Source organism: Spea bombifrons, chromosome 1, assembly GCF_027358695.1.
Source record: "Spea bombifrons isolate aSpeBom1 chromosome 1, aSpeBom1.2.pri, whole genome shotgun sequence".
Classification (NCBI taxonomy): Eukaryota; Metazoa; Chordata; class Amphibia; order Anura; family Pelobatidae; genus Spea; species Spea bombifrons.
In genome coordinates, this window is record NC_071087.1 from 36,313,591 (window position 1) to 36,340,286 (window position 26,696).

Sequence of the window (26,696 nt, forward strand, 5' to 3'; positions counted from 1 at the left end):
TGTACATAAATAGAAGTTTCATCCAAGATGAGATCTTTAAATAAAATGAAAGTTTAAACTTGAACGTGAGCCAGAAAATGTAATAATATATTAATGAATATGTAGTGCGGTTATAACTCCCAGTGCTTCACTGCACGTCCAACTGTTTTTAAGACAGAGTAAAGCTTCATCTTAAATGAATCTCCCCTATAGAGGCAAATATACCCATGCAAATTATGGGAGGGGGTAATTCTATTTTTCCACACCATGCTATGGTCATTAATTGATTCACATTGGTGCATCGGGTAGCCGTTACGGCTTTGTGGTTTCAGCTAATAGAATGTAAACTTTGTGTTCAAAAGTCAGTGGGGATTATGAGTAAAATTGTCTTGGGTGCAAAGCGTTAAAAGTTATCTTATCACCATAGCGACAAACTGAATGGCCCAATCAGCTGAAGCATCCCATATCTGGCTACATTGATAATACTGCTCTGCTTTGTTCTACTAGAATCCTAGTATGAAAATACAAATATGGGTTTAGAAACCCAGATAACAGTGACAACGACAGGCCACTGCTTCCCCTGTATTGAGTAGGTGTATTATTTCAATGTATTATTCATACTAACTGTCTGTCCTTGGGGAAAAAAGTACTTTGTAATTTGCACAAATTAAAGGAGAATCATGATTCAGGAAACGGTGCAAAAACCCCGAAAAAGCCCCAGGTTTTTTGGCTCCAAATATACCCTCACTAAAGAAGGGGTTAAAGTGCAGTGTTTTATTTATTTTACTATTTATAATTAAAATCCTGCAGATGGTCGCATCTCCCATAGAACTGACACTCTGTATGTACGCAAAAATCACCACTATACGAGCCCTAAAGAAAATGGCCAATATAGTATAACACAGACAAGCATTTCCATAGCATTGGTCGCATGTATGCCGAATACACGATACTTTCTTCGTGACATTTAACGCCCTATCATCACGTTAACATTAACTTTCTCTCTCCATACTCATGACATGACTGCCCCCTCACAGGTTCCCTCACTTAACCCCACCAAGCCTGTCAGCATCCAGACACGCACTGACATCACGTTCCTACGTAACAGAAAGTTCTAAACATTAGAGACAGCCAATGACAGCCCAGCCCAGCGCAAGGCGCAGAGTCCATGGGTATTAGCCATTTGCCTGGAGCTCACGGCTTGTGGAGATTCTATTGCAAATGTCTCCGCCAATATGGCTAGTGTAATAGAGACAAGCGTCAAGCTGTTTGTGCCGCGTGCGTTAAGCACTCTGGTCCGTGACGTGCGTGTTTGACTGGGTTCTTTCGGTGTTCAGTGGTACTGCACTATAACATTAGTTGCTGCCATTCAGCTACGTAAGGGCTGATAAGATGAGTGAGGGGAGCAGCAGAAACTCCAGGAAAGGGAGAAAGGCCGGGCGGGCGGCTGGAAGGAGGGCGCTGATCTCCAAGAGTGTGCAGAGTGCCCAGCACTGTCTGGAGGAACAGGATTACGGGACAGCATATGCCCACTTCCTGCTGGTGCTCAGCCTCGCTCCTGAGCTCAGGGATGACTTCAAGGTGCATGTCTCCGCCATAGCAAACCCTACTTAGTATACATTTTGTTCTGTACATTGTATACGATCCTTACTAGAGTAATGGGACCTTATAGGCATTACAGGGAACTCTTGGTGCTTTACCCAGAGCATCAGGGTATTTGCCCCCCAGTATCAGGGTGAAGGGGCCTAGTCTCAAAGGTCACACAGTCTGGGGCTTCCTATGCTGTGATTATATGTAAACCAAATCGGTGCTTTTGCTGCCAATGTTAAGGTTGATATTCCTGCTTCAATGCAGGTGAGTCAATTAAGCTTATTTGTAAGTCAAGGTTTCTGCGAGAACCGGTATTAAACCATTTGTTTACCACATTTGGCCATTTTGCAGTCTGCTATAAAAGGGTTAATATTTCAAGAGGTTTATTTCAAACAAAAATGTTTATTGACTCCAAAATCTGATTTCTCACTGGGCCAACAATTTATAACTAATCCCATCCTTATAAACCAATTCTATCCCTGTATATTCTTCTTTGCTAAAAAAATAAATAAAAGTGTAACATATTTAAAGGCATATATCGCACGGGGTAGTGGGCAGTGAATTCCACATCTTTATTGTTTCTGGTGTAGAGAACATGGTGGAAGAACTACCAGATTTGGAAACAAAATGGTTTGGAAATAGCAGAAAAAAACAAAAAACATTGGGTATTTCTAAACTCAGGACAACAGTAGTTTTTTTTCATTTTTATAGATGAGTAAAAGTCAAAATAAGTCATTTTTTTCCTCAATTTTTCACCATATTGTATACTCTTTTTTATAGTAAATGATATGATACAATCAAAATAATGACATCTAAAGAAAGCCCTTCTTGTCCTGAAAAAACCCCAATATATAACTTGTGTGGGTTCAGTGAGGAAAGAAGAAAATTACAGCTAAACATGAGGCGCGCAGAAATGTTAAAACAGCCATTGCCACGAAGGGTACAAAAAATAAAATCAGCCATTGTCACGAAGGGGTTAAAGGAAAATTACTTTCTTCATGTTCTTTCATCAGTCCCATTAATGAACATGTCATCGGAGAGCGGCTGTATTGTTCCTGTATGTAGTTGAATAATGAGATCATATAAACTCTGCCTTTTTTCTCTTGCCTTTCTTTATAGTTAAGGTGTTCCATTCCTTGTATTTATTTTCTAGCCCACATCTGCACTGTTTCAAGCTTCATAATGTCCCTTTTTAATGACAGCGGCCCATATTGGCACTGCATACCAAAAGTGGGGTGTTACCACCATCTGAAGTACTTAAATAAGGAGCTTAGGAGATATGCTGTAAAACCCTGGCTACTTTATGCCTCCTCTTGCAGATGTGTTAACTAATTCTAGGAATATCAGTAACTGCCCAACAGTATTTAAAACATTGCCATTCTTAGTAAATGATAGACTTTTCTGTTTTGTTTTGTAGGAGACGTTTCAGTACACACTCTTGAAATGGGCTGAAGAGCTGTATGCTATTAACCGGAGTGAAGATCTGTTTAGTTGCTATGAGCAGGCCTTAGAGCTTTTTCCTACTGATGATGTCATTTGCAACAGTATGGGAGAGCAACTGTTCCGGTAAGAAATAGGTCATCATGCTTGTGTTTCTTCTTCTTCTAAAAACAACGTGTAAATATATACAATAATGCTATATTTTCTGTATGAAGATACATTTAGTTTCCCTGGCCACCTTCATTGCGGAGGCTCTGTGATTGGTTTGAAAAAGAAATTGATGTTTGTCAATAGAATAGAAAAATAAACTGACTAAACATTCATTTTTTTTAACACATTATTTGATATTTATTTGTAATGATATTCCCTGTTTCCCTGCTTCTTCCTCTGGCTGCTCATTTAACAGCTTAAATGTTTGTAAAATGTTTTATAACTGCTCAAAAACAGAGATGCTAAGGTGTATGACAATGGAGAAAAAAATAACTCTTGTATTGGCGTAATTCATTAGTAGGCAGTGCTTTTCATTCGATTTGACCAAGAAAAGAAACCAATATCTATAAGACTTGTGCAAATGGCCCAAAGCCAATCCGGACACATTTTTCGCTTGGTTTTTGGTCCATTCGTTTTCCGACAACAAATTTTGCTTCCTGCCCTTTTGGTTCAGGCAATGTTTAAGTTCGGAAACTCTTTGTCCTTTACCCTCATTCACTCTCTCATTCACTCTCATGCTTTCACTCGCACTCTCACTCAATACAGAGAAGGAGAGGTGCAGAAACGCTTCTCTTTCTCAGTGAATCTCTCTATTATTCTTGGCTCTCTGAATTTGGGGGGGGCGGAGCTTCTTGGCACACCCTCTTCCCGTTCCTCCAATCTGGGGAAAGGGTGTGTCTTTAGGCTCTGCCTTTTTGCGGAAGTTCGGTCTGCTGCATTGTGTGATCTTTAAGTGTCAATTACTACAATGCTCTTTTTAATTCTTCCATACGATTTAAACCACTGCCACTGGAGGAATGTGGGTAAAATTAGCTTCTATATATGACTGTTTAAACATCTTAAAATAAACCACCACTAAAAATCGGACACATTACATTTTTAGTGTCCTTATCGAATGTGTAGACAATGTCAGGTGGCGCCTGTAAGTCGTGTTACTACACACTACAGCATAATGTATTTAATTTGGGCATTTTACTGATTGCGATACAAAGACTTTTCGTCGGCCAGATTGTATAGATGTTTTAAACCCTTAAAGGGAACTCCAGTCATCATATGCACTTCAATGCATATGAAAGCTGAGTATTGCTTCCTTGCAAATCCATGGGGGATCCTTTCTTCTATTTTCTGTGCAGGAGATGCGTTCAGTTGAACACGTCTCCTGATGTAATATGTTTATTGCAAGTCAGCTGCAGTGCTGGCGCAGAGAATGACAGGGGGTCTAACAATTGCATTAAAATCAATGAGAGCGGTTTCCTGCAACTAGGCTGTCAAATCAGTCGATCATGGGGATCGTTGGAACATGAAGGAGATGGGGAACTGCAACTTCTTATAACTTCATTAATTTAAAAAGGATAGTTTAATGTCCCGTGGAGTTATTTAAAAAAAAAAAAATACATGTTAAAGTAATTTCTCAGTAGTGTAATATGCTTTATTCTTTGGAATAACTCCCTAGGACAAAACTATCCCTTTTTAATTTCTCCTGGGTAGCAACGATTAATTTCTGTTACAAAATATTTTCATATTCAAGGCGGTATCAAGCCCCATGGTATTCTGTACTTAATATTATACTTGTTATCTGTATTGTTTGCTATTCATTATCAGTAACATAAGTAGTTCTATGTTTTTGTACAATCAGACTGGGCTTCCGAGATGAAGCAGCAGGTTATTTCTACAAAGCTGTGAAGTTGAACCCACGTTCTTTGGACGCCAAAGAAAACTTCTACCGTGTTGCAAACTGGCTGGTCGAACGGTGGCATTTTGTCATGCTCAATGATACCAAGAGGAATCTAATGTATCGGAAAGCCGTCGAGAAAGCAGTCCAGGCTGGGTGCAAAACAGTTCTTGATATCGGGACTGGAACAGGCATCCTGAGGTATATTTTTATTATTTATTTACTGTAGTGCAGTCATAATTGCATCTTGGAGCAATTCTTTCATCTTTATTTTTTTTTTCCTCAGCATGTTTGCCAAAAAGGCCGGGGCCCTGCGAGTTTATGGCTGTGAGCTCTCAAAGACCATGTATGAACTTGCTTGTGAGGTGGTGGCAGCCAATCAAATGGAAGATGGGATCAAGCTTCTCCACATGAAGTCCTACGATATACAAATCCCCCAAAACATCCCTGAAAAGTATGTAGCAAAAAGAACAATTGCCACAGATCTAACTGAGACGGTTCAACGTAGTTGAGTCGTATTTTTACAATGGAGCTCTGGGGCAAAGTTTCGACGGTGGGTCCATCACTATGGAAACTAATTGTGGCACAGTTGGCACTTTGCCTAAGAAAGTGGTGAACGTGAAAATGTGCTAAATATGGTAACAGGGAAAGAAAACCCTGCGATCAATCTTTCTTAGAACCGTGGTTCAATTATTTGCATTGTTGGTAGAGGATAAGACATATCTGTATTAAATGTACCTTCTTTTATACCTTTCAAATAATGTAAAAATAATTTCCCTTTAACTGCTTATTTATTCAAAATAATACCATAGCATCTAGCTGACCAGATTCATCACCACCACCATGCAGACTAAGCCTTCTGAGTATATTGTTCAGGGCATTATTCTTGTATTATACCCGCTCCATCACATACATTTGGTAGTGAAACACAAATGGTGCATTAGCCAGCCTGTATCCCCTAGTTGCCGTCCTTTGGGTTTTTATTGATGCAGTGTATTTCTACTTTTAAAATTAGCTTACTGACTGCTCGTATAGATGTTTGTGAATAGAGAATTCAGTATAAAGCAATGTGATCCCAATCTGCTTATTTCTTCTTGCTAGAAGAAATTTAAATAGGTTTCCATTTACAATATTTATTATTTTTTTCAGAGTTTCTTTGGTGGTCACAGAGACTTTAGATGCTGGTTTATTTGGAGAAGGCATAGTTGAGACTCTCATTCATGCTTGGAAGCACTTGCTTTTAAAGCCAAAGGTTGGTAAAAGTCAATGGTTCCCCTGTTCAATAAGTTGTGCCCTGTTCCAACATGATATTTATTAAATATTTATGGTGTTACATGATATTTAGTATATGTCTGTTCCAGCCTAAAGAAGAAGCATGTGGTGATGGGTATGGACGGGTAATACCTGCAGGTGCTGTGATTTACGGCATGGCAGTAGAGTGTCAGGAAATACGCAGACATCACAGGTAGGCACAGGTTGATATTATCATCCCATGTTTGAACATGAAGCGTGTAAAATAAAGTATTTTTTCCGAATCAAGAAAATATCCGTTTTATTGTGATATTTAATCATAACGTAAAAAATATCCATATGCTGTGTTAAGATTTGCACGTGTGTTTTCTTTTTCATTTCTGATTCTTATCATGCATTCTGTCTTCTTAACTTATTGCTCACTAAGCGGCTCTGAAAATTGAAATATTTTATAACAAATGGCTAATTGTTCCAATATAGTGTGTTTAACACAGTATGTAGGAATTGTTTCTGTTGAATTTTTTAGTGACAGAATATACTTAGATATTCGTATTAGAATGTCCTAATCCAAATTCTAGCGTGTAAAGGAAAGCTTGATTAGGAAAGGGTGATGACAGCAATAACTCGTAGAAAGCTTTGATACGGCATGTTTTCACTCATTGTTCTCTAGAGTGGGTGTGAAAGAAGTGGCTGGTGTGAAACTAGGAGAAGAATTGCAGTTCTGGAGTCCTGTTCCTGGCAACCATAGATCTGATGATGTAACTGAGCCGTACGACACAGAGAAAATGAGCAGAGTTCCTGGAGGTTATAAAAGTCTCAGTCAGCCCTTCCAAGCACTTACTGTAGATTTCAACAGTCTGCAGGTAAACATGAAGATCCTGCTCTCAGAAATACTAATCTTGCTTCTTAAACCCCCTTAATATGTCACTATTAATATAACTGCAAAGTGAGGTTAATGCATAAAATGTGATGTTCTGTAATGAACATATTCTGCTGAGGTGAACTTTGTTGTAATAACTTGTAGAAATATAGAAGTCATGTACACCACCCTGTTGGTAGCCTGATTCTCTTAGTAGCCGGTAAATAGGTATGGGGAGTATTGTTTCTAGGCCTATGAATCCCTTGTGTACTTTTGAATTGCAGCGCTGTATACTGGTATCTGCTGGAAATTCAGGTTCCCCTAAACCTGTTGATTTATCTTATGCGTTTGTTTAATAACTTGTGGACTCTATTGTTATATATATATCATGCCGCGTTTATGCTCTGTGATGTTGTACAAATGTACGAATGTTTCTTATATTCTATCTACATTGAGCAGATTCCATAGCACTATTACAGTAAGGGAGCATACACAATTACTAATAACATTACAATTAACAATAACATGAGTTCATGGAAGACATACGGGTACAGAATCAGAAGAGATCCCTACACTTACATACTTAGTCTATTACGAGGCTAACAACCATCTAACATAATTTTACTTTGTACACTGGTATAATTTCACTCGCTGCTTGCCATGTTGATGGATAATGACCAGTTCTAATGGAATTAATGGAAAAATTGTGTGTATTTTTTCCCTGGGTAGGACTTGGAAAGTATTGTTGCTGGGAAGTCTTGCAGTGTATCTGTTCCTGTTCTTGAAGAAGGCCAGCTCGATTGCTTTATAACTTGGTTTGTGCTACATCTAGACAGTGAAAACAGCTTGTCCACTGGACCTAGTGAGGAAACCTGCTGGGAACAAGCTGTTTTTCCTGTGCAAAATGTTCCAGGTAAGTGGCTATTCGCTGCTTTCAGTGTCAATCTGCGGCAAAAGCAAGATTTATTTAAACTGATTATAGAAAGAGTCTGGTATTTTTTCTGAGATTGATGTTAAGACTCAAGCCTAATCAGTTTACCATCTCCGTAATGGATAATAGTTATAAATGGAAATACAAATGCTTAGCATTTTACGGAATATGACTGTTGTAATAAAAACCTCCTTTAGATGTGTTATATTTGTATATCTTTGTTTCTGATTCCTTTCTACAGATGGTGGTTACATTGTCAGACCTGGAGAGATTATAGAAGTAGCTATTTCCTGTCCAGATTGCTATTTGCAATGTGATCTTGCTAGAGTTTACAAAGATGGAGAGCTTGCAGGTGGTGCTGGTAGCAGTGACCAGTCTGAGAACATGGTCCTGGAAAACGAAAATGAGCTGTGTGATGCGCTAGCCAGCCTACATACCACCAGTCTCCAGGATGTGGCACGGGAGCGGTGCGTTTTGGAATCCGGTGAAATTGCCTTACTGAACAATGTTCTTTATCATGAGAACTTCAAGGCTGCAATGGAAAAGGTTGTCTCCTCATTATCACCCAAAGAGAACGGCTTTACTTGGGATAGAAGCACTGCCTCTGCTGCAAATGACCCACTATACATTCTGGATGTTTCTGAAGGATTTTCCATTTTGCCCCTGATTGCTGCACAGCTTGGACATGTCAAGTCCTACAGTTCTGTTGAGAAGCCGCAGCATCGTGTAGCACTGGAGAAACTTTTAGAAATCAATGGACTTGCTAAGGACAACCTGGTGTTTTGGTTGAGCCAGTTAGATGCAGATGGTGACGTTTTACAGAGACCCAACTTAGACAAGCTGTGGAGCCTCATCATTCTTGATGTTGTTGATATCTGTGGTCTAATGAGACAAGAGGTGATGGAAAAAGCTGCTATAGCTAGGTAGTTGAATATTTGTTCTTGTGCATCTCCCTGAATACATATTTTGCATGGGAAATAGCTGGGGAGGTGGGGACAAATGCATATGAAACGAGGGATTCTTTAGAATGATCCAACAGCAAAATTTCAAAGACCCACACCGCACACAGTCTCATACCCCTTAGAATGCTGCTCAGCTACAGCATAAGGCTTTTGCTGATGGTGTTTTCAGAGGCAGTTTGGAGCTCTGTAGTGAGTAGGGATGCACCGAAATGAAAATTCAGGATTCACTTGGCCGAAAATAATAATTAACTACACTTTTATTAAAAGTAACACACCAAAATTGGACTAAAAAATGCAATAACAATATTTATATATAGATATATAATTGTTAACAGCAATCGCACTCCTCCTATCATGTATTAATGTTTTTTTTCTGTGTACTTTTATTAAAAGTGTGGTTAACACACCAAAATTGGACAAAAAAATAAATATTATATATATATATATGTATATATAATTACTAACAGCAATCACACTCCTATCATGCCCAGCCAGCCAGTACATGCTAGAACCTGTGCATGATAGGAGTGTGATTTACAGGCTCCCTATGCCACGCCATCAACCCCCCCACACACTTATGCATCCAGGCTATCACACACACTCTCATTCGCTCGTTCATGTTCTCATTCATTCACAGATACTCATTCATTCCCTTAATCACGCATACTTGCTCATACATGTGAAAAAGGACAGGCTTTTTTAAAAAAAAAAAAATATATATATATAACACTCAGCCCTCTTCTTGAGTGTGCATGGTCTACTGAGATTCCGCAAACTGGCAAAGGTGGTATACTATGACAGTGCCACATTTAAAGTCACTGAGCTCTTTAGTATGGCCTATTCTACTGGTAATGTTTGTTCATGGAGATGGCTGCCTTTTTTCAATTAATGTGGCTGAAACACCTAAATTCAGTAATTAGGAGTGGTGTCCATATACTTTTGGTCATATAGTATATAAGCACTGTGGACAGCCCCGTTACGAGTCATAAGTTTGAAAATGCCACGAAAAACCCAAATACCAAACCCGTGCCCTCGGTTCCAGGCCGAACAAAGGTGTTTTTTTGGTTTTTTATATCTAAATTTTGTATTATTACATATATCATTCTGATACAAATGACATTTCCATTATTTTAGTATCCTCAATGTCTGATGTGTTTACTCCTGTTTTATAGGTGTTTGTTACAGTCTGGAGGCAAGATATTTCCTCAGTGGATCATAATGCGTGGCTTGCTTATAGAATCACATGCTTTAACACGAGAGAGTGCTGTGCAAGGCACAGATCCTACACTTGGCTTTCTCATAGCACCTTCCATTAATCGGTTCAAGGTAAACGGCTATTCTCCACTTATTAAAATTCTCCAATAACATGCCTTTGACCGTGATCTCCCAGAATACTCATGCAGTTTTTCTGTTTCTATATCCTCCGCTAAAAATCCACAAACTATCCAATGAGTGTATTAAGTGAAATGGCACCGGCAGACGGCATATGAAGATTTGACAAGTTTATAAATATAACCGATGAAATCAATCTAAGTAACATAGTAACATGGTTCATAAGGTTGAAAAAAGACCAAAGTCCATCAAGTTCAACCTATATACATATTGTGTCCCTACTATGTTGATCCAGAGGAAGGCAAAAAACCCTTATAAAGCAGATGCCAATTGCCCGTAATTGCATCTTGCATCGTAATTATGTGTAATACCAAATTGCCATCCTTTATTCATGTATATTCTGGATGGGATACTTTATCTCCTGTAAAGTAGTTAAATTTTGAATATGTTTTTGGCACAAGTGCCCTACAAATAGGAATCATCATATGGTTGAGTTACTTTTTGGTCACAGATTTATTAATTTTTAACTCAACTGATTACAGAAAATATCTCATCTATGTATACAGTGATGCAATCACAGCCTTCTAATTTGTTGTGCCCCTGGTATCTTTATAAATCACTTGTATATTGTCAGATTATATATATTTGTTGCAGTATTCTTTCTTTCTTTGAGTTTATGTATGTGATTGCAGTACATGTAAATCAAACAGAATGGTCAGTGTTTTTAATCTCTCTTTAATCTCATCCCAAAGGTCCCCGTTCATGTATTTCTGAATCTATCTGCTCTTCCCTGTACTCCTTTAAGTGAGCCAGTAGACCTATATAAATTGGATCTGATGAATCCTTGTTCCAATTACAACTCCAATACTGAAATTAAGGTAAGGCTGGCAGAAAGTTTAGGCAAGTAGTCAATGAACTGTATATAATCCAAACTTGTAAATTAGCATGGTTAAATATTCTCCACCTCCCCGTGTGCATATATAATACGTTACATCCTACTACTACTGTCTTCCTAGAAAAAGGGCTTCAAAGCAGATGGAAAATGTCTAAAACATCTTACTCAACATTCGTAGCTTTGTTTTAGTGCCTACTATTTTCACTGGATTTCTGTCACATGCATCCACAATGTTATATAAAAAAATATATATATATATATATATCTATATATATCCCCTTAAAGGAACACTGTATTGTCTAAGGCCGCCAATTTAACAACGAATGCATTGAAGTGCACACCTCATGCGCAGTGGGGCACGTGTTGGTCCTGGAGCTGACTGGTGATATATATTACGTGGAAAGAGATGTCTGGCCGAACACATCTTCTGCATCCGAAGTAGCTAATGTATATGTGGGGATTATGCAGACCCCCCCCCCATATATTTGCAAGTGGGTGTTTTGGCTTTTATGTGCATATGATGGCTGGAGTGTCCCTTTCACTGAAAAGAAAAAAACGCTGTGTGAGTGGTTTTTAAGAAATTAAAATAAACTCAGTTAACCTGAAGGTGACTGTTCAGCTTTAATCCTTTCATATTTGAAGTCTTCTGAAAAATGGAGCTTTGATATCTTCCTTTGGCTTCCAATACCACCTATATGCATATATCTATATTTCCTCTCCTGACCTTTCCCCCCCCTCTCTTCTAACTCGGCTCACAATCTTTCAGGAGTTGCATTATGGATGGCTTCCCATTACCTAAAGCTCAACATCTCCAAGACTGATCTTATGGTAATCCTGCCATCTGCACTATCCACAATCCCTGACATATCTCTTACTGTTAACAACACTATCCATCCTACAGACCAAGTTCGCTGCCTTGCTATCACACTTGACTCTGCTCTCTTCTTCATCCTTCACATCCCGTCCCTCACCAAATCCTGCTGCCTTCACCTGAAAAACATCTCCTGAATCTGCCCATTCCTCACAAAAGAAACAACAAAAAAAAATATTATATCCCTCATCTGCAGCTCCACTGTCCCAATCGCACCATCGGCTCCCCGTACCCTCCAGAATCAAATTTAAACTTCTGACGCTCACCTACAGAGCCCTTTAAATTATCCCACTGATTTTAACCGCGCTATGGAATCTGTTGGTGCTATATAAATATATCAAACGCTGGTGAGTACTGGTCTGCAAATGGTAACGTGGAAGACCTAGGACCTCCCGTATTCAACGACGCTGGCCAATTTAATGATTTTTAAAATTCGATTCCGGTGTAGAAATGAGAAAAGTGGCCTTATTGTAGCAAGCAAATGCACTGCTCTCTGAAATACGCATGCTATTAACCTGCCTTGAATTTAAAACCTTGTTTTAATCCTTATCTGCAGGTGCGTGTCTGTAAGTCAGGGCACGTGACGGCTGTGTCTTTTTGGTACCATCTTTATCTTGATGAGGACTTTAGCCTAGATACATCTGGCGAAACCTCTCATTGGAAACAAGCTGCATTTGTCTTAGAAAACCCGCTCGATGTGGTTCAAGGGGAAGAACTTTTGCTTGATGTCCAGATCCAGAACAGTAACATCAGCATGACATTAAACAGGGCTCGGTAACAAACAAGCAGCTCGGTACTGCTGCCACTGTAGAGACAATGCTTTATATTCACATTCCAAAGACTGCAGTGTATGAAAGTATCGTGACAAGCAGAAGTCTTGCTGTTCCCATTTATTTTATAACTAGATTCAAAAAGACAAAAAATGTCAATTCTATACTACCCTTGTAACATACCATATGTTTTGCTGTATGTAAATATTAAATTATGTTTTAGTGTGGCTGGTTCATACTTATACCTTTTTTAAATTCTGGAAGAGATGAGTTAAAGGTAAACCAAATGTTTCAAGTTTTAATGGGCTATAAACAGATTCCAAGCACATAGGTATATGCTCACAATATGTTGATTAAACATAACAAGCAAGAGAGACTATCATCAACCTATAAGTAAACAAGACAAATGTTTTAAGCAAAAGCTTTATTATGTACAATAAAATAACGCACAGGCATGTACCCAGGATAGTGAAGCTTCTGAGTAGAATACAGAATGCGTAGGTTATATACATTATACGGAAATAAAGCGGGTTTACAATACATTCACTTGTAACAGGATTTTGTTTTAGTGTGTGCAAAAAAAATTAGACTAATCTATAACCAAAGAATTGAAACCAGTTGCTAAAACCAAGCTTCAAAGCATTTTTAAATAATGAAGTAAATATAGTAATTTAGTAATATATCCTAAAATTTAATCAACAGCAGTTTCCAATCAACTTAATTAAACTTAAACATAGAAATGTAAGCAAAACTGGCAGTATGCTTACAAGGACAGGGAATTATGTTCTACACCGGCAGTAATTTTGCCAGGGAAAGAAAGCATTAAAATATCAGAACTTCTCTTAGTTATTGGCAAGGTGGCCAGGCCTTAATTGCCTCTAAATCTTATGTTATACATATAACAGATCACATTTTATTACACTTAACATTGCGACCAGTTGCCTAATATTGTGTAGGTCCTCCTTTTGTCGCCAAAACAGCCCTGACGGGTCGAGGCATGGACTCAACCGCTGAATGTGTGCTGTGGTAGCTGGCACCAAGACGTTAGCAGCAGATCCTGTAAGTTTCAAGATGCATCCTGGTGCCATGTTCACTCCAGGTACCCGACGCACACGAGTTATGCATCTGTGGCTACGCAGCTTCATACCCGGCAAACTGTGATGGACGGTGTGTTCTGACACCAGAAACAGCAGTAACTTTTTTCAGCAATTTGAGCTACAGTAGTTTGTCTGTTAGATTTGACCACACGGGCCAGCCTTCGCCCCCGTGTGCATCAATAAGCCTTGGCCTCCCATGACCCTGTTGCCGGTTTGTCACTCTTCCTCGCTTGGACCCCTGCAGTTTTGGAGACTCTGACCCAGTCGTCTAGCCATCACAATTAGACTACATCACAGACTACATAAAAGGCAACTTTTGAATTAATGTTGGGGTTTATTCAATAAGTAATGTGTAATTTAATGAGTGAGGGGACCTTAAGAAAATCCTACTCATTTACTTATGGATTCTACAGAACCAGCTCCGCATGTCATACAGCAGAAGCTCGCTGGCGCTGGACCGAATACAAAGCGAAGTCAGCGAGTTGAAACCACAACTCTGCTGCAGACTCTGATAGCTCACTTTAGTGAATCACCATTGTCATGTTTAAATGGGAATGTTTTGTATAGTTATAGTATATACAAAACTCTGGTAGCGTAATACACTATGCTTTCATAAATGGAATTTATACTACTAGAACAGCACCCGTATTACATGTCCCTGCCATTTCTTACTTTACTGTTTAACTTCCTTTGATTTCTTAAGTCTGTTTTTTCCTATTTACCCCTGTTTTGGAGCTTGTGTATTAGTTCTCTAGCAGTCATTTTATTTTTCATCTCCCTGACTCAATATAACAAAATACTGTCAACAGATTTTGTAATGCAAGACAAAATTTAAATAGATTTACATCAAAATTGTATCAAATTAACACAAGCAACATCTCAACATTACCGACATTAAAATAGTTAACCTAGTGACACCTGTTTGCATATATTAGTTCCTGAAATATAACAATGCCGAGTTCTAACAAATGTAATCATACAAAGCGTACAGGTTGGGTAATAGACTTGTGCATTCAGATTTGTAGATTCCCCTCCCCCGTCTCATACGGTCACTCTCCCTACCTTCTCCGGCAACCGTTTTTGCACAGCTCCGCTCTTGTTTCTCCTGCACATCTTCTCCGCTGCTCTGTCTGCATTATTCTCGCCTCATTTGACAAGCCTTTTTGCACACCCCAAGCCCTCCAAATGTCATCATCAAAAGTCACCAGCCCTCCAAATGTCATCATCAAAAGTCAGAAAATGAAATTACTTGTAGGAAAACTAAATGGACAATTCGTCCAAATTGTTATTGGTCCGTACTGTTGCAGTATAAATATCCGAACACCGTACTATAATATGTAGTTTGAAAATGCAATATGAGTTAGAGCTTACATTAACAACATTAAGTGGGCAATTTTATCTGCACTGTACTGCATTAAAGCCAGTCTTTAATCGTATGATGTTATTGACTGTGCTAATTAAATCAAAAGACTACCAGATGTATTTTTTACTATTATTATTATACTTTATATAAAATACGCCAACAAAAAAGGTTGCAAACTTTACTTATAAAGTGCAAACATTTTGCGGTTCTGCACAACGATCAGATTGAATACAGCACTCAAATGGCCAGGTGAATGATAAATGTCGACAACTGCCACTTTATTGATGAACTTACTTTCTGAACTAATAGATATAGGTCACGTTAGACTATATTATTGAGCTCTTTATACACTTAAGAGTGAATGATACTCTGTCCACATTTGGTCCTCCATATACGTTGCACTGCTGCAGGTGGAATGATTGCAAAACACAGCGTCTGCTTGTACGTACACATCACAGATACAACTTGCATGTCGGTAGTTTTGTTTTTACTGTGATTCATAGTGCGGATCTTGTGCTTTCTTACGGTTCATCTAAAGGTGTAAATACCATCCTTCAGAGCAGGACATTACTGGCAAACCACAGACACCTAAAATAACTTTGGAGAATGTTAATCCTGCATTCCCTGGCCACGTTAACTTCTTAGAGAGAGAGAAAACTGCTACTTGTATGGCCTGTTTCATAATACAATCAAAGTTAACAAGAATATAATAATAATAAAATAATTTATCACAATCATTTAATTAAGGCTTTTGGCAAAACAAAGTAACAAATGAACAGAGGTCCCGCGTTGTCAACATGTACAAAACTAAAACGGTTATTATACTGTATTTATAGAACAGAAAGAAAACCCCAGACCTAACGTGCGTGCAAATGGTGTCAGCACGAAATACAAGCTGCTTCACAACCTTGCAATCCACACCACTGTAAATATTAAGCGCTGCTGTATTTATAGGGTTTTAAAAAAAAAAATCTGTGTGCTTTGTGGAACAGACTACACTTCCATAATGGTGATGGTAAGAATGCTTGGAATCTTTGTTCTACAGTATCAACAAACATTTGAACAAATTGTTGAAGGACATATATGACCAGGGGCCATTTTTTTGCCTTCAACTACAACATTTACAATATACAAACATATACAAGACAAAGTGCACAACAGTGTCATTCCTTCAGATTAGGGTATTGTGCCTGTCCAAAAACTTGAATCTTAAAAGAAATAGTTAAGCAGCAGATAGTTAAACAAAACACCAAGCTATCGAGCGGGTTAAAAATTTCACCTTGTGGAGGCTTGAGCCATGAGAACATTTGGCACTTTTTCCTCTGTATACATGGTTAGGATTCTGAGTGTTTGCTGCCATCATATGAGACCTCCCCATTAGGCTCCGTTATTGGGACCGGATCTTGTTCTGGGGTGTCTGCACTATACAGTTCCTCTGGAACTGTAGCAGAGGTGGGTGTAGTTTGAGGTGTTATTGTCTGACCAAAACCTTGATAGCGTCCAGAAGGAGACGGTGGCATAGAGGAAACAGCAGACAATGGATCTTGTGTAGAAGAAGATAGCAGACTAGTGTGTTCATTTTGTTCCAAGTCCTCTGCAAAAAACATCTTCCTCGGTCTGCCCAAAACAGTCCTTCCTGTAAACACAGAATAACACCACATTTCTTAAAAAACTATATTAAAGCTCGGACTATTATTACATTACTGGTGTCTCTTTTTACAGACTTAAACTCATGTGCTCCATGAATACGGGGGGGAGCCATGGCTGCTCTGTCCCCTTTTGTGAAGTTATCGGCCTTCTTCGGCCGCAAGTGATTTGTTGCATGGTGAGAAGGGTAGATAATATCAGGTCATAAACTTAACAGGCCTCCTAGCTTTACCATCTTTTTTTTTTTTTTATTTACACATAGATCTCACCTTCCGTTTCCCTTTAAGACCGAGACTTTCTATGGTTTACCACAGTAAAATAAAGTCTTCACGCGTCCCTCTAGTAGACTGGGCTGAGGTAATAGAGCTGATGATAATATCTTTTATTATCTGAAAACTATCATAATTTTGAAAACATAACATTTTTTAAGCTATTTTGTAAATTAAAACTGGTAATTATTTCCCAGATACACAAACTCCTACCCATTACAGTCTGAAACGTGTCCGATATAGCTTCAGCTGATAAACTAAAAATTGAGATTTAAAATGCTATACTTACCCACATTGCGCACTTGCTCTGATATGTCTGCTCTGATATCAGAAATATCCCACATAGCGAGAAACGAATCAAAGCACGAACCCTCGTCAGCCTCTTGCACATATGGTTTATATGTGAAGCTGAAATGGTGAGCAATAGCAGCCAGGAACATTTCAACACAAATAACAAAATCCTAGTGGGTTATTAAAAACAACAAAAAAAAACATTAAGTTGTAACCACTAATCTAAATACACACATACATTATATATGATTTCTTTCAAGTGCCACTCAGACAGTCTAGGAAACGTTAAGTTGTGCCTGAAACCCTGAAAAAAAGTGTAAACACCTTCCAGCTGCTTCCTCTGAGTGACCGCCGCTGTCTGTACATAGTAAATGCTTCATGCCTTAAAAAAAAAACTACAAATTTAAGGAATGTCCTCCAACGTAACGCCAGCTCATCCAACTGGAAGATCCCACTGGCTGTGGCCAATGTTATCTATCTGCCAGTATGCAAGTCATACACAATTCTCAAAGAGGTTTTCTACGGCCCCAAACCATTACTGACAGAGCTTCTATATGGCATAAAAAGCTGGACCTCGTTCTTGGCATATAAACTCATGGTGATAGCAGCCAGAGGTAGGGGGCGCCCCCCAGTCAGGCCTAGGACTGCACCCACTGCAAGATACAACCACTGATAGGATCCACACACACCATTGATACAAATGTTCAGGAAGAAAGCTATAACAGGTTTACCTGTAACCCTGTGGCAACATCCTTAACATTCTTCCAATCCCATGTTTTGTGTTCAGAAATTATCCCAATTTTTACCAGCAGCGCAATGAGCACGGCTTGCCTACGGAGACAAAAAGGAGCAGTAAATGTGAACGTTGTTACTTTAAATGGTTGCAAAATTACCTTACATATAGCACAGCAAATCCTGTCAGATCTGGGACTGTTTGTAGCTAAACTAGGGTTATGATTTTCAGTATAGAGTTTCCATACTGACCGATTTTACCACATGCTCTTAAACTATCGCTGTGGTTGTGCTAAACAAAGACTAGTTGCAACTAGTTAAGGTGAGGTTTGTGAGGAGACTATAAACACAGCATCAGGATATTTTCTGCCATACTGACTGTAGGACAGCATTTCGATTTGTCTTTAATTCCTATTACCACACCCTGCCATGGCCAATGTGGTTTTTGATTAGAGCTTGGACTTTACCTACGGAAACCTATAGATAGATTCTTCATGAAAGACAAGCCATTCATATTGTTTCCCCAATATTTCCCAGTATGTGACAAACCAAATAATGAAAAATAGACACATATAAGATGGGGGTGATGTGTCACGGTTATACGAAGCAAACTCTACAAATTACATACAATCCACAATTATAAATGGCCTTTTGTACTCCTGTGCTCCCACTGTTATGGATTAAAACTCTCACAACTTCAATGAAGACCATTTCTGGCCAGATGGGCAGTAGATGGGTGTACCAGGGTCCCACTGTTCTGCCAATGCTGAGCTGATGGCACTGCTGGACATCTTCAGATTATGATGTGTCTTTCATCGGCTGCACTAAAATTCCTTGACCAAACACTGCGTATACAGTACGCAACATTGCCCATTTTTTGTACGTCTTCAAAAAAAGTTTGGACAGAACATCTGGAATCCCTGTCTGTCTTGAAATTTCTGCCTGGAAGAGACCTTGAGGTGCAGTATAACTACCTCGAATCTTGTTGTGTGATCCAATATAGTGGTAAATATCCTGACTTCTTAGAATACATTAAAGTCAAATTATGAAAAACTAAATAACTCATTTCATTTGTATGGTACTGTCCTTTTAAGAAATGTTCTAAACCTTCTTGCCTAGAATCTAAACTAAAACAAACTGCTACTACCTTATTACATAGCGAAAAAGCAGAACTTACCAAAAGGAAACAAAGACAACCATCTTTACGCACAGAAACTTGCCAACAGGTTGAATTGGATTCAACTCTTCCTTCAGTACTTTGTAAAATAGAACAAGGCAGTACATAGCAAACTAAGAGGAAGGGGGGAGAAAACATGGAAATTTGATCAGGCACATTTCACACTCACCATAATGGTTGTAGCAGCGAGAGAGAAAAATAAGCAAGCAAGAATGACCATTTTGTTCAAAGATATTCCTCAGAAGCTTAAAAATCTGAATCTGAGATCATTCAAAAGATTTTATAATTTACAGTAAGCCTTAACGCTTAATTAACAGAATACCTTTTCAGTCAACTCCGTATTTCCATAAGGCACAGGCATACAGTGCTGTTAATTGTGGTGTGGTGGTAAAGTACTGAGGGATTTGTAGTCCATAGAAAGAAAAAAAGAACTCACCAGTTGTGATGCATTGTTAATTATGACCAAATACGTCCATGCGTTTTTTACGCTGAATTCACCTTCACCGTAAACACCAGCCAGTTGGCAAATCCTGAAATAAATAGGAGATTATACTTGAAAAAAACATCAAAAACATCAAGAAAGTCTAAATCATTTCTATCATAGGACAAAAATGTAAGACATCTTTGTAGTCGATTTCCCAATGTTAACCAACACTATTAACGTTTTTTTCCTCTATAAAGCTATGCTGTAGATAGGATAACAGAGAGAATATTCCTCTTTGAGAAAAAGAATTATAAAACATTATACTTTGGGTTGTGAATGATCCAGTTATTTATTACAAAGAGAACATAATAATGTACCATGCTATATCAGGTTAAACATTTTATGTAAGCGCTGCTGAACCAAAGATAAGCAGGCATTGCGACCTACCTTTATTAGCATTTAGCTGGTCAAACATTCCCATGTAGAGGGAAAATGCCACATGAGGAAATCAGTTGCTTAGTTAGTAAGGAGGAGAATTACGAGAGATCACCTGAAACCCAATGTCCACGGTGGTACCCATTCATTAAAGGATGAGTTAGCATGAGAGTTGTGCTTTTAACTCTCACTTTACTATTCATTATGAAGGGCTAACACTTAGCAAGTTTCCTCACAAGAAGGGCTGAGCAGGCCCTGCATAATGCATTTAATTTGATCTTCGTAATGTATAATGGAGTCGAAGAGCTAACTCTTACGTCAGTAAGGGTCTATATCTCCTTGAATTGCTTGGGTTTATTGAGTCACTGTGCTGGTTTGAATTTGGATTAAGCATACATTTATTTCTTGTAGCTCACTGCAGTACAAAGGATTTGTAAAAAGAAAAGATCACATTTTGCTGTGCCACCTTTAAATATAAAAACATGTATTTTTATATTTATCCAGCAGAATGAAGGAATCAGTTTTTCTCTTAATTTCAATCTTTAAAACAACATCAAATATACCTTAATAAATACTACACCAGCAACTCTGCAACAGGAACCAGAGGCACATAACGACACATTCAGTTAGAAGACAGCACATGCAACCTGACAGGCTATATCAATGGAAATTTACAAATGCCGTCCAACTCCTCTGTCTTTTTAAGCAATAAACTTATAATTGGGAGAAAATGCAGTCTACCCCAGATGTCTCCCTGCTACTTTAAAGAGACAGTCTTACATACCGACACAGACCGTGTATTAAAAAAGTGTACTGAGGATACATCATTAAAATTAAGGCTTTTACCGGACACACAAGAGGGTGCCCTCCTTCAATGGTCCAATTTTTCTTGCCACTGATTGGCTGCTTGAAGCAGCCAATCAGTGACAGGAAAGTGTTCCCATTAAAATCAATATCAGCACTTTCCACTTAAACCTACAGGGTTGTGAACACCGCTAGAGCTCGATGGAAGGCAGTGTAAGAAAATGTTGTGGATACCATACATTAGCATGTATAAGAAGAACTTAAATTAAGATTTGTTTTGCTTACATACTTACAAGGCAATTATAGTGGTGACAGGTCGCACCACAGTATACTGCAGCACACCCAACTTACATCTGAATAATAATACACTGCAAAAGAATACACAGAATAGGTCATGCGAGCAGTAATCTGGAGTGTTCATACACAATAATAATTTCTAATGCTTGTATAATTAACATGCAAAGCAAGTCACCAAGCGAACAACTAGACTTCCGCAAAAGGGCAGAGCTATGGTGCACACCACAGGGAGTCTCTCGCCCTTTCCGTCAACAGGGGAGAGGTTGTATGCAGAAGAGGAGGCCTGGTTAAAAGAGCTCATACCGGGGAGAAGCAATCGAACAATGACAGAAGAACAAGAGCTGTGAAAAGGAGACAGGGACACAGAAGCTGTCAGCAGAGAAGGTAGAGAGATATTAGAAGGGAGAGTGTGAGAGAGCACGAGCGTGGGTCAATGGCCGATGTGAATAGGCTAGAGGGTGTGCAAAATGCGCCACAAACCACAGTTGCAAATTTCTTCCTACTTTACAAAACAATATAGATGATATTTTCTAAATATTATGATACTTACTCTCCCATTGGCCAGGGTGGGCACCAGCACAGAGGAGGTAGAAGCCTTTGCTGATCTTTGGCTTCCAGAACCAACGCCAGGTTTGGACAGCGATTTGTTAAATAATTTAAAAGGAAAATCATAAAGTTGTAAATAACATAAGCTTCATAGCATTCTCTGCAGGTGTCCACATATATTGCGATGTCAGGATACTTTAAAGCGATCCACTGCACCAGTGAGAAAAGGAGGAAAGGTGAATGAAAAAGATGCGTACATGTAGTATAAAATCGACAATACGCAAAGCAACCCCCACCAAAAAAAAAATACATACATTGGAATTTATGGGTATTAGTTTACAACTAACAGTTCTAAATCATACAGCAGCTAAACATCATATTTAAAGGTTTCAAAGAAACATAAAGCTCTATGTCAGGGCTCGACAAATCCCAGGTGCCAGCTCGCCATGGGGACATAGAATTTTGTCCTGGCGCCTAGGTTTTGTCAGCCTCTTACATCCAGAAAAAATTGTGGATGTAAGAGGCTGAGTCACCACATGGGGGCGCTGCTGCTGCTGCTGTCTGCCCAGGAGTCTGGGCAGACAGCACAGCCACTCAGAGCCCGCCCCCGAGCCTGAGATCACTCCCACGGAGTGAGCCTGTAGGCTGAAAACGCGGTTGCTGCAAAACCAGCAATCGTGTTTTCAGCTGCCACAGGCAGCTTCAGGGAAGGGGGTTGTGTGTTGATTAGGTCCCCACACAAGTGTGGGGACCGGACCCAACACCCCCCAGCTGCCTGATCGCTCCATGAGAGCGACAGTGCAGAGTTAACCCCTTAGGGGTTAATTCCCGTTTTGTACGGGGCTCTGCTGTTGGTGGTCTGCCTGGAAGCCCAGGCAGACCAGCAACAGCAAAAACGAGCCCCCACAAGCCCTGTGATGATTCCTGTAGGCATGGAAGCCTACAGCAGTCATCAAAGACTCCCCTCCCTGCAATGGCTGGTCTATAGACCAGCAATTGAGTCCCAGCTGCTTCAGGGACAGGGGAGAGGGTTCTTTTGGTCTCCACATGAGTGTGGAGACCAGCCCCAACACCCCCCTGCTGCCTGATCGCTCCATGAGAGCGAAAGTGCAGCGTTAACCCCTTCAATGCCACAATTGTGTATGACCCATTCGTGGCATTGCAGGGGTCCAGGGTGCTTCCAGGTCAAGCGCTGTGAGTTTAGTAAGTGGGCCGGTGATGATCAGATCACTCCTGACCAAGTGTTGGTTTAAAAAAAAAATCCTGGCTCCTAACTTTTTTACCTGGCGCCTAGATTCACAACAAATTTGTCAAGCCCTGCTCTACGTAATAATTTATTCAGTAGTGGTTTATTTTCGTACAAATTAGTATTCATTAACTTACTGGGAAGGTTTTCTCACCATTAGCACCCGCACACAAAACACAACCAAACACCATCACAATATTTAGGCATCTGTTTCCCTTTTGACTGCACATTTGCAACATTATTTTCATATATGCAGCATCACACGCTAATACTAGCGAACAATTAAAATAATTTAACATAGACGTACTTACACTGTCTAAGCTGTAAATTGGTACCATCCACAATATCCTGTTAAAACAGCAACACCAATTAACAATATCGTTTAAAAAATATTGATCAATAACACAACAAGCAAAAAAAAAAAAAAAAAAGGATTCAATACCTTATTATGGGTTTCTGCAATTCAGGCTGCGTATAATGAACTAGATGTTGCAAAATCCCCCAAAGTGAAATGGGTATGGTCATCAGCACAAAAATCCCAGCAATAAACCAGGCCTTGGTGTGCACGCCAACCTGAAACAGAAGAACATAAAGACAATGGTACTTTATTTGTGCGTCATAAGTGGTCTTATAATAAATGCCCTGAAAGCTAATGCGACTTCACAAATCTTTCCTTCAACTGAAGGCTCCAGTCTTATAATACATATTCTAATTCTATGGAAAGACATACAGTAAAATGTTTGGTACGGTATACACACACACACACAACACGCAGGCTGAATTTAGAACAATATTTTCAGGAAAACGTCACATAGAAGTTTTTGTTTTGTACTTTTGCATAATATAAACCCACACTCTAAAATGGGGGTATTATGCCTAAGATTTTACAATAAAGCAATAGATAAGACATTAATGAGTATTTTAGATGTCTTCGTTTGGATAGAATAGTCTAATATCCATACTCATTATTGATAGGTTACACATGGCCAATAAGGGGTCTTTAGATGCCCCCATGTTTGCCCAGAAAGCTCTTGTTTCTATACTGACAGTATTAGATCTGACAGCTTTACTATGGAAAGACGCATTAGTTTGCTTTGTTTTTTTATAGAGCCAGTATTTATTTATTATGTTTTTTTCTGCTTTTTTGTCATCGTCACGATGTGATGCGTAGCAATAACAAAAATTATAATTGCAAGTAATTCAGGAAAACAATTATTTTCATTCTTCTGTTTTGTAACATTTTGAACAAAATAGCAAGTGTCATGTTCATAAATAAACGAGCGCTGGCGTGTTTAGGGACTCGCTGTTGCATCTGGTTAGGTTGGTTGTGAAACACACATGCCTTCTAAATTAGAGATGGAAACCACTGGAACTAATATCAACTTACATTGGTAATGCATGTCTTATTAAATGGAGACATTAGACCTAGAAGAAAGCGTCAAGATGCAAGGACTCACCCCCATTTTCTGTAACTCCCAGATACATACTGGAATTCCTATTATCAGTCCAACAACGTATAGCAATATAACAAGAGGACGGATCCATTTTCTCCAGTTTCCACAAGTACAAGGCATGTTGGGGCCGGCAAACAAGCCTCCTTCCTCTAACTAAAGCCTGGCCTATGGACACTATTCTTAAAGATGACTCCTTCGCACTTACAAATGCGCAAACACTCCTTCGGCATACAGGCGAACAAAACCTCCTATCACAAAAACGTACCAGCAAGGACTCTGAATCCTACACAGGACAAGACATTACTGCTTTAACTGACTTTAAATTAAATACTAAAATGCACACCCAGTGATGCCTGATCTACAATATACTGTATTATGGCATCACAACAATTAGGATAATGAACAGATAAGGTTTCCTTCATTCCAGACTGCACTCCCTGCTAAACACAGCTTAATGGCGAATAAACACATGACAATGCACTATGTATGCATTCAGTAGTCAGTTATATAGGAATATATATATATTTACATTTCAGGCAGCTACAGAGTACAATCTACGTCTGCTAAATAACATCCTAACCGTGAACTATATTTCGCCTACACTATCCCCGTTACAGCTGCATGACGGCTGCTCTCGGTAACCGATCAAAACAATAAACGCATTTTACACTTCCGGCTTCTACAGACCCTCGTGACGTCTTTGGCTATTGTGATTGGTTTAAGATTAACTTCTTGAGCCACCATCGGCAAGACCACGCCCATCTAAATGGTAACTGGCGTAGATGGAGATCGGGGCGTGCATACAGGCGTCAATGCGCGTGACTCCTGTCATATGACAGAAAGGTAATCGAGCTGTATACGACAGAGATGTTGAGCAGGAAAATTAAATCAGCGCGTTACGGTTATTAGTGTTCTAAAGTTATTCATTTCAGAAACGATTCCAGTAGCTAAACAGCCAGACCGCCCCTCGGGAGAGAAGCTCGCATGCAGTCTATAATGTTTGACCTGTTAAAGGAGGCCCAATTAACTGCGTGCATATCGCTCAACACTTGAAATGGCCAGAGGGTCATTATTTTGGCTGCTGTGGTTAGCGACACGGCTAGAGCTTTAGTAAGTTGTGACTTATTGATGGTCATCTATGAGACGTTTTTAAGAAGAATAATGCATTAGACTATACTATACTATACACCGATTACATCATAACATTATGACCACTGTCAGGTGAAGGGAATAACACTGATAATCTTATCATGGTACCTGTCAGGGGGCGGATATATTAGGCAGCAAATGAACATTTTGTTCTCAAAGTCCATGTGTTAGAAGCAGGAAAAATGACTACATGGCTGGTCAGAGAGTCTCCAAAATGGCAGCTCTTGTTGAGTGTTCCCAGTCTGCAGTGGTCAGTACCTATCAAAAGTGGTCCAAGGAAGAAAAAGCCGTGAACTGACAACAGGGATATGGGCGACTGAAATTGCTGAAAACGTTAATGCTGGTTCTGATAGAAAGGTGTCAGAACACACAGTGCATCACAGTTTGTAGCGTAAAGTAAAGGTAGAACCAGTGAATTTGAAATTAGATTCAAAATATAAATGATTTGTTTTATTGCCATTTTGTCACTTTTGAGAGTATATTTCTGGAGAAAAGGCAGGATAGTGGAAGGAGCATTAGATGTCTTTATTGGAGGATCATAATGCTGGCTTGTCTGGTGTTTGTAGATTAGTGTTTAATAATACCGTATTTGCTCGATTATAAGACGACCCTGATTATAAGACGACCCCCCAAAATCTGAATATTAACTTAGGAAAAAAAGAAAAAGCCTGAATATAAGACGACCCTAAAGGAAAAAAGTTTTACCAGTAAATGTTAATTCATGTAAACTATTTTTTTTAATAAAAGCTATGATTGAGAAAAATATATTTTTTTTGTTTTTATTTCTTGTATTTTCCAACCTGTCCCCCAGTTACGCACATCTGCCCCCAGGCTTGCCACACCAATATGGCACTGTGGCCCATGATATGCCTTTTAACCCTCTATATGCCACTGTGCCCCATGGTATGCCTTTTGACCCCCTATGTGCCACTCTGCCTCCAGAAATGCCTTATACCCCTATATCCCATTCTGGCATTTAGGGGGTTAAAATGCATATTATGGG

At 39.2% G+C, this 26,696-nt stretch overlaps 2 protein-coding genes across 2 annotated transcripts; one reads left to right on the top strand and one right to left on the bottom strand.

Moving 5' to 3' along the window:
* The first annotated feature begins 1,299 nt into the window (after positions 1 to 1,299).
* PRMT9 (protein arginine methyltransferase 9) lies at positions 1,300 to 12,977 on the top strand. Its single transcript, XM_053460683.1, has 12 exons — positions 1,300 to 1,560; positions 2,987 to 3,135; positions 4,856 to 5,092; positions 5,178 to 5,345; positions 6,041 to 6,143; positions 6,253 to 6,356; positions 6,813 to 7,005; positions 7,731 to 7,914; positions 8,174 to 8,855; positions 10,067 to 10,220; positions 10,979 to 11,104; positions 12,549 to 12,977. The coding sequence occupies exons 1-12, from the start codon at positions 1,372 to 1,374 to the stop codon at positions 12,768 to 12,770; spliced, it is 2,511 nt and encodes an 836-aa protein (XP_053316658.1). The 5' UTR covers positions 1,300 to 1,371; the 3' UTR covers positions 12,771 to 12,977.
* A 2,409-nt stretch (positions 12,978 to 15,386) lies between these two features.
* Positions 15,387 to 24,930, bottom strand: TMEM184C (transmembrane protein 184C). Its single transcript, XM_053460708.1, has 10 exons — positions 24,548 to 24,930; positions 23,533 to 23,663; positions 23,402 to 23,438; positions 21,849 to 22,054; positions 21,295 to 21,369; positions 19,775 to 19,868; positions 19,339 to 19,451; positions 18,161 to 18,260; positions 17,428 to 17,599; positions 15,387 to 16,858 (listed from the first exon to the last, which is right to left on the bottom strand). Exons 1-10 carry the CDS (start codon positions 24,662 to 24,664, stop codon positions 16,557 to 16,559), a joined length of 1,347 nt encoding a protein of 448 aa, XP_053316683.1. The 5' UTR covers positions 24,665 to 24,930; the 3' UTR covers positions 15,387 to 16,556.
* Between the last annotated feature and the right edge of the window lie 1,766 nt (positions 24,931 to 26,696).

Bases quoted from the DNA above. Each gene is read 5' to 3' on its own strand.
- PRMT9 (XM_053460683.1), top strand. From the start codon at position 1,372: ATGAGTGAGGGGAGCAGCAGAAACTCCAGGAAAGGGAGAAAGGCCGGG. The intron at 7,915-8,173 runs GTAAGTGGCTAT...TCCTTTCTACAG, and splicing joins TCCTGTGCAAAATGTTCCAG to ATGGTGGTTACATTGTCAGA. The intron at 8,856-10,066 runs GTAGTTGAATAT...CCTGTTTTATAG, and splicing joins GAAAAAGCTGCTATAGCTAG to GTGTTTGTTACAGTCTGGAG.
- TMEM184C (XM_053460708.1), bottom strand. From the start codon at position 24,664: ATGCCTTGTACTTGTGGAAACTGGAGAAAATGGATCCGTCCTCTTGTT. The intron at 23,664-24,547 runs GTGAGTCCTTGC...CTTCTGTTTCAG, and splicing joins GGGAGTTACAGAAAATGGGG to GTTGGCGTGCACACCAAGGC. The intron at 16,859-17,427 runs GTAAGTATAGCA...CTGTGTTTACAG, and splicing joins AGAGCAAGTGCGCAATGTGG to GAAGGACTGTTTTGGGCAGA.